Source organism: Hevea brasiliensis, chromosome 4 (assembly GCF_030052815.1).
Source record: "Hevea brasiliensis isolate MT/VB/25A 57/8 chromosome 4, ASM3005281v1, whole genome shotgun sequence".
NCBI lineage: Eukaryota > Viridiplantae > Streptophyta > Magnoliopsida > Malpighiales > Euphorbiaceae > Hevea > Hevea brasiliensis.
Genome location: NC_079496.1, coordinates 108,790,147 through 108,806,709, shown reverse-complemented (window position 1 = coordinate 108,806,709; position 16,563 = coordinate 108,790,147). Strand labels below are relative to the sequence as shown.

Here is a 16,563-nt window from a genome sequence, read left to right as displayed (position 1 = left end):
AGAGCTCGATGACCCTGAAAAGCAATTGTTGAACAGCCATAGGAAGCGGCCATAGTCCAAGGATAATTATCTGCAGTGCCCAACGCTCCCTCAATTATCAAATACTTGCGAGAGTCAATTATTAGGGCTACTGACCCAGATCCATGGCAATGCCTGATAAACTTATTTCACCCATGTGTGCAGTTTATAGGAAAAAAAAAAAAAAAGAGGCAAGAACAACCGTTGTTCACTTTTTATTTTTAAATATATAATTTACAAAGGAAATAAAGGGAAATACGAACTTAACATTATTCAGATCAAGAGATACAATATTTTGGACTAAGCTTATAAGGTCTACTATTATTTATTATGATTGTGATATCTCATCTGTTGAACTGTCTCAATAATCACATACAACATGTTTAGCTGCTGATGGTTCTTTTTCTTAATGATTGAGTCCCTAATTAGCGTTTCAAACAATAATAAATGCTCTCTTGATGACAACCTAGCACAGAATAGCCCAGCAAGTCAAGTAGGTAAGGTGTTGACTCGGATTCGGCATCGAGACGATTTCTCTTCTGCATCTGTGAATGTCTTTGAGACAATATTATCGTCTGGGTTCTCTTATAAGGTTTCGGCTTCAAATCTTAATTGAATTAGGATAGAAAAGTCATCATGTAATTAACACTCCGTTTAGGAGGAGAGAGTAAAGTAGAGAAAATTTTATTAACCCACCAATTTAATAAGTTGAAAAATGAAGATTTTGGAGATTTTCAAAAATCATATTTGAAAAAATAATTTCTATCCTTCTAAGCATAAGTTCAAGATTTTTAAATCTTAATAAATTGTACATTAATTTAAAAAAGCTCTTCCCAAACAAAGGCTTATTATGCTTAAAAAAGAAGACATACTTATTAAGAACTTCTAAATAAGGATCACAATTCTTCAACTATAATTTACCCCAACATATATGAACAACTCAATCTATTCTTATGAACGTCCTCTTCTAGAATGAGGTATCTGACTTTATCCTGGCGTTTAAGCTGGAAGAGTATTAATCTCTGCTTTGGGAAGCTCTCTCGTTAAAGCCTGTTTCTTAGATGGAAGAATCTCTGTCTCTACTCTTCCAGAGTGTGCTTCGCTCATATGAACTAGAGGAGAGCGGTGGAGGGTTGCAAGAAGCTAGTCTCTGAGCCTATCTTAGCCTAAGGTTTGCAATGTTAGGCTTCTGGGCTCTATTATTCTTGGGTTGGGGTGAATGGGCTATTGGGTTCTATTATTCTTGGGTTGGGGTGAATGGGCTATTGGGTTTTTTTCTATTCTTGTATTTTAGGTCTTGAGCCTTTTACTAATTTTGCAATTTCGATTTTGTTTGTTTCATAAAAAATATTTTTTTATATTTTTTAGTATTTGAAATACTAAGAAAAATGTGTCAATGAAAAATATTTTCCTAATCAAAGGGAAAACTTATTTTTAAGGAAAAAGAGAGTCATTTTCTATTTTTCTATACTTTGATAATCTTATTAAAATGTAAAAATATTTATACATACATGATATAGATATATATTATTAATTTAACATTGCAACTAAATAATGAAAAATATTTTCATGAAAAATATTTTTTCAGAAAATATTTTCTATATACAAGTTATTTTTCGCGAAGCAAACAAAATCTTAATAGAATTTTTTAACTTTGAAAAAGAAATGAATATAAAAAAAAACACCCCTCATGAATGAAATGCTTTTTGAACACGAGGAATTATTGTATACTCATGGAGAACATGCTATATCTGTTGCAATGGTTTTGCAGTCACTAGGCAATTTTCATTGAAGAAGAAAGTGAAAAGACACCACTTTAATTTTGAGATAAAATTAAAGAAAACTATTTATTTTAAAAAATTTTCAAAAAAATATTTACCACTTCTAATTTAGAAACCTAGGATTCGGGGTTCATACATGTGCGATGATGATGTTAGGCACCCAATAATTATTTAGCTCAATTGGATCGGCGATAGCTCACTTGCATTCAGGCCCGAGTTCTCAGCTTGGTACGGATGCTCGACGGGCCGTCTTAGATGGTGGTTGTGTTTATAGTCGTTTTTAGTGTTTTAAAACGTACCAGATGCATTTTAAGTATCAGAATTTGCAAAGGTAATCTCGAACACAAGTTGTGTAGTTTTTATCTTGGTTAAGCTACTTGATTAATCTATAAAATATTCCTGGCTGAGTGAAATGAAATAAAATGAAGTTAGATAATTTAAGGACAATGTAGAGGACCTCCAGGAATATTTTCATAATTTTTGGAGCACTGAAAATAATTATTTGAATTGCAGATGAGTTAGGAACCTGAATTGAAGAGTAGAAATTTAGACTTAGATTAGGTTCTTATAGGCCCCAGATGGATATTATAATTGTTATTGTGGACTTGATATTCTGTGTGTTGTTGTTGCTAAGTTTTTTTGCAAGGGATTAGGTTTAGTTATAAGGGAGACTTTGTTGAAATTTAGGCTAGACTTTAGGACTATTTTTTTTTTAGTTCAAATTAATTGATTAATTTTTTCCAGTCATTTGATAGAAGTTAGTGTGTCTATATAGGTGACAATGTTAGTTGTCTTCTTTTTTTTAGCCGGACCAGCTACGGTTGGATCAACTAATATATGAGTTAGATATTGATTATTTTTAAAATTTTAATATTATTTATATATATATATATGTACATACTTAAATAAATTAGGAGAATTCTTATTATTACACATTTAATTATTGTTAATTATCTGTGATTGCATTTAATTATTGTTAATTATCTATGATTGCCACTCTGAGGATAATTTGGAGCTGTGTGTGTTTTATAAATATGGTACATAATGGATATGGATTTGATAGGTTATCGTAACTTGAGCTAGTCTCGCTGGAACTCGATCTAGTCTCGCTGGAACTCGATCTTTATGGATGTAATAAAGTCAGGGTGAGACACGGCTCTAGGAGGTATCTCGCTGACTCCTACACTTGAATTTTAAGCAAAAGTCCAGCTTGAGAGGTATGTCACTGGCAGGATATGTATTGAGAGAGCTGTATAGGGGGATCAACTCCCATATTTATGCATTAATGTGATACACTGGGTGCATGAATAACTCTAAATTATTTTCTCATTCTAATATTAGTGAATTATTTATTATATATGTTGGATGCGTATTTCAAAATAGAATTGCATCTGTAATCAATACTTGAATTTTCTGAGTCGAACACTCATTTCTGTTCAATATTTTTTCCCAGATTGTAGGAGTAAAAATTTTATTTCATAATTTAACTTGCATTTTTCTCCATAGGTTATTGTATTATTTAGTTACTAATTTTTATTGTCTTATTTATTTACTTATTTATTTATTTATTTCTTAGAGATCTATTGTGACATTGGTGTATAAATATATTATTTTAATTAAATAAATTATTTATGTTAAGAATTAGGGTTGAGCTAGACTCCCCTAATTATGTATGTATAATGGCATTTGGGCTGAGATGACTCAAATTTAATTATAATGTTTCAGTTTGTCTTGCATGATTATGGGTTTGGGTCAGTTATGGGTTTGTAAACAGTAAGACCTACTATGGATTTCAAGAGCTTTATGGTAACTCAAATCCTAGTACCAGTTTGACCCAGAGTTGGGTCATAAGATCATGGTTATTAATTGAAACAATTTTGCACTTTTTTTTTCTAATTTTCTAAAATAAAAATTTTAAATCTAATAGTCGAAATTAAATCTCTGTAAAATGGATGGTTAAGATTAAAAAATTTTCATTATTTTTTTTGAAAAAACTAAAATTAAATTAAGAATTAGAGTTAAAATTAAAGTGGAATAAAATCTAATAATAAAATAAAATAATCAAGATTAATAAGCTAAAAAATTAAAATTAAAATTAAAACTAAAGTCAAAGTATGAAATAAAATTGAAATAAAATTAGAATTAAAGTAAGGATTAAAAATAACAACCCAATTAATAAAATTGTATTTCTATGCATATATATTTTTTAATTTTTTTTTTTACTTTTAAGTTTTGAAATTTTTTTATTGGCCCATACAAAATGTATTTTTACATGGTCTATATGAAATAATGGGTCCCACTCTCAAAAAATATGAAAAATGTGAAAATTTATGTTTATATATATGTTTTAATTTTTTTTTACTTGTAATTTTTGAAAATTCTTTTATTTGCCTAGACAAAATATACATCTACACCGATTATATGAAATCATGGGTCATATTCCCTATAAACATGAAAATGTGAAAATTTATGTCTAAGAGAGTGGTGTATCGTATAATTAGCCTCCAAACACGACTCCCATGGTCCTCAAGAAAGAAAATCATGAACTCTCTAATATCAATCATAATCTCGATAAGAATAGCGACTCCAATCTCAATAGGATAAGCAGAAGCAAAGTTGGTATGGGCATGTTAAAGAAACAGGAACTTAGAATTAGATAGTGCTTGGATTTCTTACTTGTACCACATCATGCCACCATAGCTATCAGCACCCGAAAGTTCTCCATTGCCCTTAGCTGTTGTAGTTCATATTACTAATATAATCAAAAAGCTTGGAGTAATCAAGAAGCAATGACCCCTCATACGCAGTTGCAAGCAATGCTGGAAAGCAGGAGATTATAAGGAAGGCAATATCCTTGATCCATCCTTTCCCTATCTGTTTAAAAAAAAAATAGTAACTATTGTAATGCATGATGCACGAATCAACGAGATTGCATGGATTCTTACAATGAACTTCTTGGCCACAGCAAGTCACGAAAAGACTTCAAGTACAAAGCAGCCAAATCCAGCACATATTCAACGGCTTCCTGAGTCTTGTTATGCAATGACAAGATTGACTTCTCTGATAAGTGTATAAATATCCTCTCATCCGAGAAGAGAAACACCCCAACTAAACCACTCCTTGATGACTGAATCTGTTGATTTTCAATCTAATAATCACTTGGAATACACAATTGATGGCAAGAGCAACTTGGTCTTCCGTTAAATTTTATCAAGTATTAACCATTGGAAAGTAAACGTTTCAAAAGAAAAGAGAAGGTGGTGAAAAAATCAATAGTGAGGAAAGCTCTCATCAGCATGGCAAGAAACTCTGAACTTCCAAAGTCCTAACTCCAAGCACACAAATGGGTATCTACATATAGATATATTACCAATAGTGATTTTTTTATCAACACTCAAACTAGAGAAAAATCATAAGGACATCATGTGACAAAAAGAAAAGGCAATAAATGACAACCAAGCCAACAAAACTAAATGAATGGCCTGGAGAATCGATAAGACTCGTGCCAACAGAGTAATGAAGTCCCAAAAGGAATCAATAGGACCCGTGCCAAAGAACAATAAAGTTCCAAAATGAATTGATAGGACGTGTACATGATTAAGCACTAATAGTGGTGTTACAAGTTCGCTCAATTTCAATTGAAACACTCAGCTCAAAGATCTCATCTGCTTAGCATGGGCTGCTTGATTGAATCGTGATGCCATCTTCTTTGTTTTGCCAAATAGGCAAATGTGAATGATCAGCACACTTGTGGGATGCATCTTTGTTAACCGCCAAATCAAGCAAAAGAATCTAGCATGGCAAACCATGTGATCATTAAGTTCGAGCACCATGCTTTGTTATTTGATTAGAACCCATGCTCCAATGCATAAAAATAATCTTATGACGAGTAGAAGTTTCTTTGAAAAACTCAGAGCTTAAGTTATGATCAAAACAAAAGTAAACAACAAAAAGCATGGGGAAGCAGTAATAGTTTATTTACAGGTAGAGGGAGAACTAAAAGTTTATATTTGGGGGCCAAAAATAAATAGTAAAAAGAAACTAATCAAAATCTTGATAAAAAAATGGGGATTAAAATAAAAATATAAAATATAGATGAAGTGTTGAATCGGATTTGGCACCAAGACTGTTGCATTCCTATTAGAGAACTTGTGTTATTTCCTGGGTATCTCTTATAAGATTACGACTCCAAATCCAAGTTAGAATAGAATCGACAAGTCATCATGTAATTGAGAGATCGCCATGAAATTTATGAATATGCTCATGAATACACCACATGAAGATCTCAACATATTCTCAAGAATATGACGAAAGGGTGTAATTCTTCTTTCGATAGGATGGAATTGTAATTTAAAAGAGTACTGTCATTATTTGTAATTAGAGTAAATTTAAGAAAAAAAAATATAGAATAATAAAAAAATGGTGAATTACAATAAATTTATTGGATATTACCATTATTAACAAGTTGGTCCTTTATTTTCATGAACTCTTTAATACTTTCTATATTTTTATTTTGTTAAGCATTGTAGTCATTCCATCGCTTTTTTAAGTATATTTTAGTGTATATATATTTTGTCAATTAAATTTTAGATAAATGACTATTTAGTCTCCAAATTTTCTCATTATTAATACTTTTGCCTATCTATTTTAGAGGTTATGTTAGTTTTTTATTTAAATGTTAAAAATTAAATGGATGGAGAGAAAAAATATTTGACGGAATTAAAATTTAAAGATGTTTTAATGAGTTTATGAAAATGTAGAGATCAACTTGTTAATAATAATAAAATTTAGAAATCAAATTGTAATTTACCATAATACTGAAATGAAATATGGTGGTAGACAACGGTAATAGATGAATTACCATTGACAAAGAGGTTCCTATAGTTGGGACGCACTTGGATTTGCTGATTGCGGGCGCAGAAAGTGGTCCTCAAATTCGCTGTGACATGTTTTCATTGAAAGTCTTCATGAAGTTTTTGCCACGCTGCTTGATGATTTACCAGAGAAAGGTGCTGTTGTCCAGGAATCAGAGAGAGAGAGAGAGAGAGAGATTATCTTGCCAACTGTTTTAGAATCAGCTGAGCTGATGGTCCATAGAAATTCATAATAATGGCAAAAGCAAGATGGTCCATAGAAACTTAACTTGGCAAATTGGTTTTCCAGCATCAGCCCATGGTTTCCTGTCCTCCACCTTCCATTAGAAGACAATTACCCCACTCCCCATCCCTTCTTCTGCCTGATCCTGTCTGTCTGTCTGTCTTCAACAGAGTCTTCTTTTACATCCCAACTCATTTTGGAATTTCTATCTATTGTTCAAGTACTTAAGTAGTCTAATTTCACCAAAATAAAAATGAGATTTCGTTTGATTTACAAAATAGCTTAATTATTCTATTATCATCCAAAAACTATTGCATTTTATTTTATTTCTATTCAATGAACCAAATGAATTTGGAGTTTTTAACCATTCTTGGTGCATTAAGCAAGAATTTGAATGGTTTTGGCATTTTAAAAGGATGTTGCCTATGTTGCTTCCACAATATGAATTAGTATAAATATTATATTTTTTCTGTCTTTGCGGTAGATTCATATACTTTACAGTCAAACTACGTAAATCTCGTATTATTCTTCTTCTCTTTTTTATATTATGTGATTATACAATTATATATATGCTTTATATTTGTTTATCAGCTTTAAATTTATGTACCTACTATAATAAAATATTAAAAAAAATTAAATGAAATTTTGTTAAAAATATAAGGACTAAAATAAAAATATAAAATGTTAAGAGATCAAAGTTAAATAATATAAAAAAATGAATAAAATTTGCACAAAGATAGAAATATTGAAGGGACAAATAGTATTTAAAAAAAAAATAAATTAAATATTATAGGTTAAAATTTTACGTGGAAATAATATTTTTTTGAAAAAAATATTATAGGTTAATTTTCAAAACTTTTGGGAGGCCATGGCCTCCTGCAAGGCTATGTAGTTCCACCCTTGTGCCTATTGGGATAGCATTGTGAAACATACTGGTATTAAAATTTGAAAATTACGTATAATGTGTAATTATATGTAGGCACTTTTCATTATAGTACTTTTCTCTGCGTTTTGCCACAAATATAGACCTTAATGTCATAAATATGGTGTCTTAAATCTATGTGCCTATTATAACATCCTTCTTCTCTATTGAGTCCTTGAAGCTCATAAGCACTCTAGCTACTGAAAAATAATATAAATTATTATTTAATACCAAATGCCAATGCTTACAATTAATTGATTTTGAGATATTATTCCATTTATTAGTCTTTAATAGCATATGAAAATGAAAGCTACATTAAAACAAAAAAAAGTAGTTTTCTTGGGGCATCTAATTTCCCTAGAAAAGACATATATTCCCCATTTCTGCAAGAGGGTAGGAAGGGTAGGTCTCATATGGCGTAATCCAGGGCCTTTGTTCTCATGCTTATTCGGATATGAAGAATAGGATCCCATCATTATCAGGTGAGTGGCATTCTCAAATCTCACCAGCTTAACAGAGTATGATAATTTCCACTTCCATCATCTTTTACACGTCTGAGACTTAATTTTATAGAAAGAAGAAAAGAAAACAGCCATTTCAATCTAGTGAATTCATCTTAATTCTCAAGAAACATAACATCTTTAAGGTTAAGCATGCCATGCAAAGTCCTCTGCTTGTATAGGCTAAACTTTGTTATGTTAGAATGTTAAATAGAATTGGAAAGCAGAAAAGGCCTTGTTATTACTATACAAGTGTACATTAATATGTCATTTGACCAGAGAAAGAAAAGAAATAGAATTTACATTGAAAAGAACTAGAATTTACATTAATAAGCCCTCTCGGCAAGTCGGCCATTTCAGACAACTGAGGAAAGGAGATCCCGTGGGAAAACGTTTCTTTGTTCTCTTGTTCTGATATGTAGACTGGAGTCATGAGCTGAAGCTCTCTCTGCTCTTAGTAGATAACCGTTTCAAGAATTCATAAGTAGTGATCATTGTTGTTGCAGAGATAGACATTGACACCCATCTAGGCCCCAATCCTCTAAAACAAGCAGCAAATCCACCCTCCTTTACCAAATTCTTAACTGTTTGCGTAACTGTCAATGGCTGTGTTCTTCCATTTTGTTCTCCATCCAAAACTTGCATGCGTGTCTTAATTGTGTCGAGTGGCATGGTAATCATAGCTGAAACCCCACTAGCCATGACTGCACATAACCCCTGCACTGCCACCATTGCCTTTGAATCAGGCCTATAACCACACCGACCACCGTATACAGAACTCTCTTCTTTTTTATTTGTGGAGCCAGCGATTCCACCCCAAACAAGCCTATGTGCCACAGAGTAAGATGCCCACCAAACTGCATTGGATGGTGCATAAGTCAATATTGATATCCCGAATCCTCTATACAATCCCCTCGGACCATCTGCATGCAAAATCTTTCGAAAAGCATCGATGCCATTTCTATATCCACCCGAATTCAAACTGGGGATTATGTCCTTGCTATTGTTGCAACCTTGAACCATGAGCCTTTGGCTCACAACATCAATTGGGGTCCAAACTAGCTGTGCAGCCATAGCTGAACTCAACCCAGCAGCAGCATTGGCTATAGCTGTTGCTTGAGTATCAGAGAAACCTAATCTAACAGTTGCAGTCCCAACGCTGCTCTTGGTCACCTCAAGTGCTGTCATGTAAAGGGCTCTTGCTGGGATTGTTCCCATCAAAGAGGTACCAAAACCCCTATAAAAACCCCTCACACCTTCATGATGCAAAATGGAAAATGACAATTTGAGGGATGAAATTTGAGTTGGAGAAACCTGTTGCCGAGTCTTTAAAACAACAACAGGGTAAAGTGCAGCTGATACACCAGAAAATAAAGCAGCTCCAAGAAAGAAAAACTTGGATTTGTCAAGCATATGCCAATCAATTTCTGCTGGTATATGAATCTCCGATGCCGAATCATTCTCAGTCGCACCCAGACTCATTTTAGCCACTTCTATACCACAAATCAATCTATAGAAGGAGTCTTCCTTCCTCAACTAGATCCTAACTTTTGCTGTATTCGAAATCAATCACAAAACAAAACTACTCGTATTGGCTTAGCTCTAAGAGTAACAAATACAGTTAATCTTTATAATATCTGAGTCTCAACTACCAATACCACTCTATACAACTGAATATGAAACAAAAAAGAGAAATTCACAGTGTTGAAGAAATGAAAAGTATAGAAGAGATTAGGAACCTAATTGAATCACTAAGAGATGAGTAGAGCGAGTGATTTTGTGGGAATCTTTTCTTTTTTCCTTTTGCTCAACCAAATTAGAGAACGAACGTGGATCACCATTAAAGGGTCGAACATTACTTGATATGAAAAACCCAATTCAATAGCGATATATTGAATCCTTACCAGAGAGATTCAAGAGCATTTCACCTTCCTCACCACTTCCATCTCCGAAAGAGCATATCAAAGAAAAGAAAAAGTGAGAAAAAGAAGAGGATATCACAGAAAGCGGAGTGGGGCATTTGTTAATAGAATATGAAAAGAGAAAGGACAAGGGCTTGGATTTAGCGAGACTTTGGCGGATCGATTTGAGAGGACACGTGTCCGTCATCATGTCGAGATATAAGCTTGATTAAAGGGTTAAAAAGCAGCCGAGGGTATTTGTATGCCCTCTGATGTAGGCTTTGGTTAATTTACTACTGGAAACCCTGTGGATTATCAAGAAATGCTTGTGGTTGGGCCAGCCAGGCGGCGGCTTAACACTCTCGACCGGAAGAGATTATGAGTAATACTCGATGAATATGTATTATTTTTTATAATTATATAAATTTTATTTTTTATATTATAAAAAAATTTATTTTTTTATACCCAACTCAACTCAATTTAACTAAGGTTTTATCTTAAAAATTTAAGGTCGATTACATTAATTCTCTTTCTCCATTCTAAACGATTTTGGATTAAATTCTAGGAAATGTATAATACTTCTAGGTCATATTGTACTACTCTCCATCAAGTCAGTTTAGGTTTATCTATTTTTTTCTTTCTATCTTCCAATCTAATATACTGTACTTATCTAATTAGAGACTCTATATGTCTACGCTTCACATGACCAAACCACCTCAATTTCCCTTTTCTCAGCTTATACTCAATTAGTACCACTTCTACCTTTTCTTTAATACTCTCATTACAGACTTTATCTAGTCTAGTACGGCCACTCATCCATCTTAACATTCTCATATCCGCAACTCTTATCTTAGACACATACGATTCTTTCAGTGTCCAACACTCACTACTATATAACATGGCTGGTCGTATGGCTGTACGGTAAAATTTTCCGTTAAACTTATTGAGAATCTTGCGATCACATAAAACTCTCGTGGCATGTCTCCACGTCAGCCATCCCGCTTTAATCCTATGACTAGCGTCCTCCTTATATCCCCCATCTACTTGAAGGACTGAACCGAGATATTTAAAGTGATTACTTTGGGACAGTACCACTTCATCCAAACTAACTTCTTCCCTATCACTAGTTCGACCTTCACTGAACTAGCAATGCATGTATTCTGTGTTTGTTCTACTTAACTTAAAGCCCTTTGACTCTAAAGTACTTCTCTAAAGCTCTGACTTTCTATTGACTTATTCTCGTGTCTCATCTATCAAAACTATATCATCCGCAAACAATATGCACTAAGGGATACTCTCTTGTATATGTTTCGTCTCAACTAATTTACTTCTCGCATCTCTAAATTTATTTTTCTATAAAAGAGAAAAATTATTTTTACGTGCACGAAAATATTCTATAATTTTTCCTAAACTAGAGATGAAAATAATAGGGTATGCTAACCTATTTGAATTCAAATCTAATTTATAAGTTTTAATATTGAATATATTTCAAATCCAAATAAAATTTATCTTAAATTATTTAAACTAGTCTCGAATTCAATTAATATTATAAATAATATTGAAATCTATTTTATTATATTTTTTATTTAATTAATTATTTATATAAATAATTTCAGTAATAAATATTTAACATATAAAATTTAAATTATTTTTTAAATTTAAATTTATTTCAAATTTAATTGTATATTATTTCAATAAAATTTAATCGGGCCGAATACCTAAAAATACTTTATTTATTGCTGTCCATCTCTAACCTAACCCACCTCTCTTCGAGTTTTTTATCGTACATGTGTACTTTAAAATTAAATTTATCAGAAAAGGGTGTGAACTAAGGAAATTACAGAAGGGGGTTGAGTGGCAAGTCAAACACCACAAAACGCTAATCAAAATAGCGTTTTTTAGTAAAAACGCTAATTACAGTAGCGTCCAAAGAAAAACGCTAATAATAATAGCATTTTCACCCAAAATGCTTGTCATAATAGTGTTATCCGTCTCCATCCTGGCACCGCAAAAAGGCGACTTTGTGGCGGGATTGTCCACACCCAAAAATGTCATTTATAATAGCGTCTCACCTTGCGATTTTACATGAAGAATTTCAGACAAAATCCCAACCCAAAAACGCCATTTATAATGGCGTCCCACCACGGGTCTTTGCATGAAGATTTTAGGACAAAAAAAATGCCATTACCAATACGTTCCACTTATAATTAATAATGCATAAAAATTATTTTTGTTTATAGATAAAAATAATAATGTATATAATATTTGATCGAAATTTTTTTTTATTTTTTAAAACATATTAATTCCATATTTTTAAAAATAGATTATTTTGTAGATTAAAAATATTAAAGTTTAAAATTGTAATTGCATTTGTTAACGAAAACATATAATATAATTTTTATTTAAAATATGTTATTTCCAAAAAATTTAAAAAAAATTGAAATTTTAACTGTATTTGTTAATGAAAATTAATATTGTAATTATTTAAAAAATATTAATTTTAACTATTTAAAAGCATTAAAATTTGAACGTACATGGGTAGTGTATAATTTAAATTGGTAGAAAAATGTTCTAATAAAATAAATTACGGGAGAGAGGTGGATGCCAAGTAACGGGGAGTGTCCTGCATGCAGGACGTTAACTTAATTAGCGTCCCGAGGCAACATCTGTCCATACAAACAAAAAAATTTATATTAATTTATACACATAAAAATAAATAAAATTGTGAAATTATATATATTTTCACAAAATATTAGTAATATACAAAAAAATAAGAAATTAAATAAAATTTGTTGCTTTAATATTCACATAATATAATGTAAAAAAAATGAGAGATTAAATAAAATTTTTTTTCTTTAGAATATATGAAATTTAAGTTACATGAAACAGAAAAAAAAAATGGAAAACAAAATTGATTATCCTCAATTAAATTAATTTGCATGTGATATTAATTTTCATTTCTATTATAATTATGGATAATTTAGTTTCTTGATAGCAATTAATAAATTTAAATAGATTTAAGAATTGAAAGAAATTAAATTATTATTTATTACATGTGAGCGTTTATAACAATATATAATTTAGATATTGTTATTGATTTTCACTTAGTACCAAATTAAGTTATAAAAAATTTGTACAAAATTAAATTGCAATCTTTTATAAATTTTATAAATTAAGACAAGTATTCATAATTAATATACATATGAAAACAAATATTTAAATCAGTCATATGCCACAACCAGGTTTTCTTATATGTCACCTCAGTTGAAGAACTCTATGTTATCCCCCTTCTTGATGATCTTCTGGATCACCTTATGCATCTTGAGGATTGTTAGGTTGCCCTCGTTATTGTCCTGATGATTCTCTCCCTGCAGTATAATGCACAACACTTTGGTCATGGTGTCCAAATAGACCCGCACCAGATGGAATATGGCCTAAGGCAGCAGACTGATATGGTGCAAAGTATTGATCTGAACCATATCCACCAAATTGACTCGAAGTATAATGTGGCGGCCCAATGGTAGATAGTCTGCCAAAAGAAGCAAATAAGTCGCTGAATGGTATTTGCGGCTGCTGACTCTTAGTGAAGTCGAATGTGCTTCTACTTTGCATCCATGGTGCTGATGGGCCAGGCATTAATGGGGTAGGCATCCAACCAGTGCAGTGTGTCAATGGACTAGGATCAGACAATGCAGCAGCTAAGGGAATAGGATCAGGCGCTAATGCCATGCAGTAAGGGTGGAATGCAACAGGTGGGGGCAAAACATCATCGAGAGGAGAGGCTCGACGCACTGGATGTTGACGACGTTGAGCAGGACGCGATTGACGTCGTCCTGCTCTATGTGAGGGCTCAGGCTGGTTAATGGGTTGGTCTTCTTCCAATTCATCATTAAAAGTTGCTACTTGAGGTGGGGACTGAGGAGGTGGCATTTAGCAAAGTCGACTTTATTGCTTTAAAGCAATCATTATTTTCCTTAATGTATACTTAACTTCTGCCACATTTTGTGTTGATGGGTTCTGTGATTTTAGCAAACAATCCTCAATTGCATCCTCCTGTAAAAATAAAAAGTTCATGCATTGCTTAACATTTTGGGTTGAAAAAAATATAAAATAGCCATTACGAAGTATTTAATAATGAAAAAATACGTGTTGTAAATCATTACCACATAACTAATAGCAGCTCCACTTATTGAGATCCAATGTCTCGCAACTCGAAGGTACCACTCCATATATTCAGAGTGATGGTGGAGTGGTTGTCCCATTTCTTGCCCTTGAACAATGTACTATTCTCGCCTATTCCAACGATGAATGTATGTCGCATGGTAGTGCGCCCAATTACTCTCACTAAATCAGAGAGTAATCTCATGCAACTCGTCTGTTTGAATCGGTGGTCTTAGAATAGGCTGGGCCAAACCAAACTGCCTCCTCACTCTGTCAGGTTGGTGTCATTCAATAATATGGAAGCAAACTAATGGCACCACTGCCTTCCAAATAGGACGACCCTGGATACATATGTCTGGCAACTCATCTAACAATTCCTTACTATATGGTTCCCATGTAATCTACAAGTTAATATTAGCAAAACATTAAGTGATTATAAATGTAAGGAAAAATATAACATATTATTTTAAGTAAGATTTATGAAATTTTAGTTTACATCTTCAGGTCACATCCGGTCAAGGTTGTACCAAATTTGCTATAGTACATGGGTTGTTACTTCAGTGATCTGTCAAGCTCTACTCCACCTGTTAATTGATAAGAAAATTTAAAATGCAATGCAATAAAAATCAATTTATTAATTGCATAATGGAAAAAATAATGTAAATTTAGTGACATACCTAGCACCTAGGGGTGCATCATGAGGTGCTGATGGATCTCTTATTGATGGAGAGATTATTTTAAATCTCTCCCAGGCCCAGATTTGCAAAATGAACAGTGGTCCTGAAATCTCCTTTGCTTCAGTAACTATAACCCGACATAACTCACGATAAAGGAATGCTAAGCAAGCTCCACCCCAACTGTATGTTGTAGCTTCTCTCAAGTCTTCTAAAAGAGGTAGGAACATCAAATTGACACGTGAGTTTGTCTTGTTAGGAAAGATCAAATCGATTGGTCATAATATGAATGCTCTTGCATGCCATAACACTGTTAATTCATCAGCATGATGTGGAATCACTCCAAACTCATCAGTTAGCCATGATAATTTTAGTGTATGTCCTCGAATCATTTTCGAGGGTGGTCTAACTCCTAATAACATCTCACAAACTTCTGGCCAGTCAGCCCATGACATTCCAGTAATAGCAGAACCATGTCCTGATAAACCGAAAATAATGCCGACATCCTGAAGACTGATTGTGCACTCACAAATTGGCATAATAAATGTATGAGTCTCTGGTCGCCATCGCTCTACAAAGGCACTAATGAGGTGCAAGTCAAGAGAAAAAAAATCCTAGTCTAGCAATACCAATAAATCCAGATTCGCGAAGATGAGGAATAATTCGGTCATCAATGTCAGAATGCAATATGTTGCCCTGCCTCCTGCACGTAAGCACTTCATGCTCAATTGTTCTATTCCAAATCCCTTCAGAACGGTGTTGTGGTTGAAGTCGAAGAAGCTCTGGATCAATTGGACCTAGCACAATGTAATCTCTTCTTTCTTGTTGTGTAGCCATACCTATTCATTATGGCAAATATACATTTTCAATTTGTATTTTGATAGCTACAACAATTCGCATTTTTTCCTTGTACATTAATTAATACATGAATGATAATAAAAACATGTAATAAAGGTATTAAATTACATAAATAAATAATTTACATTCAATGCATTAATTAATAAGTTTGCATTACTTATTCAATACAAAGATTGAAGTAAAACATTGTTTAGTACATCAACAAAACATATAAATATTGTTTACAACATTAGAACTAATTAAGTTAGCCTAACTATTTGATTGACAGGACATGATCTAATTAGCTCATCACAAAGATCTTTGTCTAATATGTAGTAGATTTTAGGTAACATGGGCTTAACCAGAGTATGTTTGTTACTATAACGCATTTTTATATCAATTGACCGACACATTATCCTCGTAGCGACCCAACTAGCATATTCTTTGACAAATCCTTTAAGTAGTAGTAAATATGATGGGGTACTTCTAATTTTCCCCATACGTGGTCAAGTATGCCTTTGTCGTGGATACAACTCAGAGCTGATCTTAGAGCCAAATATCTATGTTTATCTATTAATAACTCTCCTTCCCATATAATTTCTTGAATAAGCCCATTCACTCTTATCATATGCTTAACAATGTAGACTAGGTAATCTCATGTACTTGAGGGTG

General features: G+C 32.7%; 1 protein-coding gene and 1 long non-coding RNA gene across 2 annotated transcripts; both read right to left on the bottom strand.

Annotated features, from left to right (window-relative positions):
* Positions 1–4,322: 4,322 nt before the first annotated feature.
* On the bottom strand, positions 4,323–6,844 carry LOC131179309 (uncharacterized). Its single transcript, XR_009148308.1, has 2 exons — positions 6,661–6,844; positions 4,323–5,591 (listed from the first exon to the last, which is right to left on the bottom strand). It is a non-coding gene; the product is annotated as an uncharacterized LOC131179309 (long non-coding RNA).
* Positions 6,845–8,540: 1,696 nt separating this feature from the next.
* Positions 8,541–10,358, bottom strand: LOC110659412 (uncharacterized). Its single transcript, XM_021817332.2, has one exon. It carries the CDS (start codon positions 9,798–9,800, stop codon positions 8,748–8,750), a length of 1,053 nt encoding a protein of 350 aa, XP_021673024.2. The 5' UTR covers positions 9,801–10,358; the 3' UTR covers positions 8,541–8,747.
* Between the last annotated feature and the right edge of the window lie 6,205 nt (positions 10,359–16,563).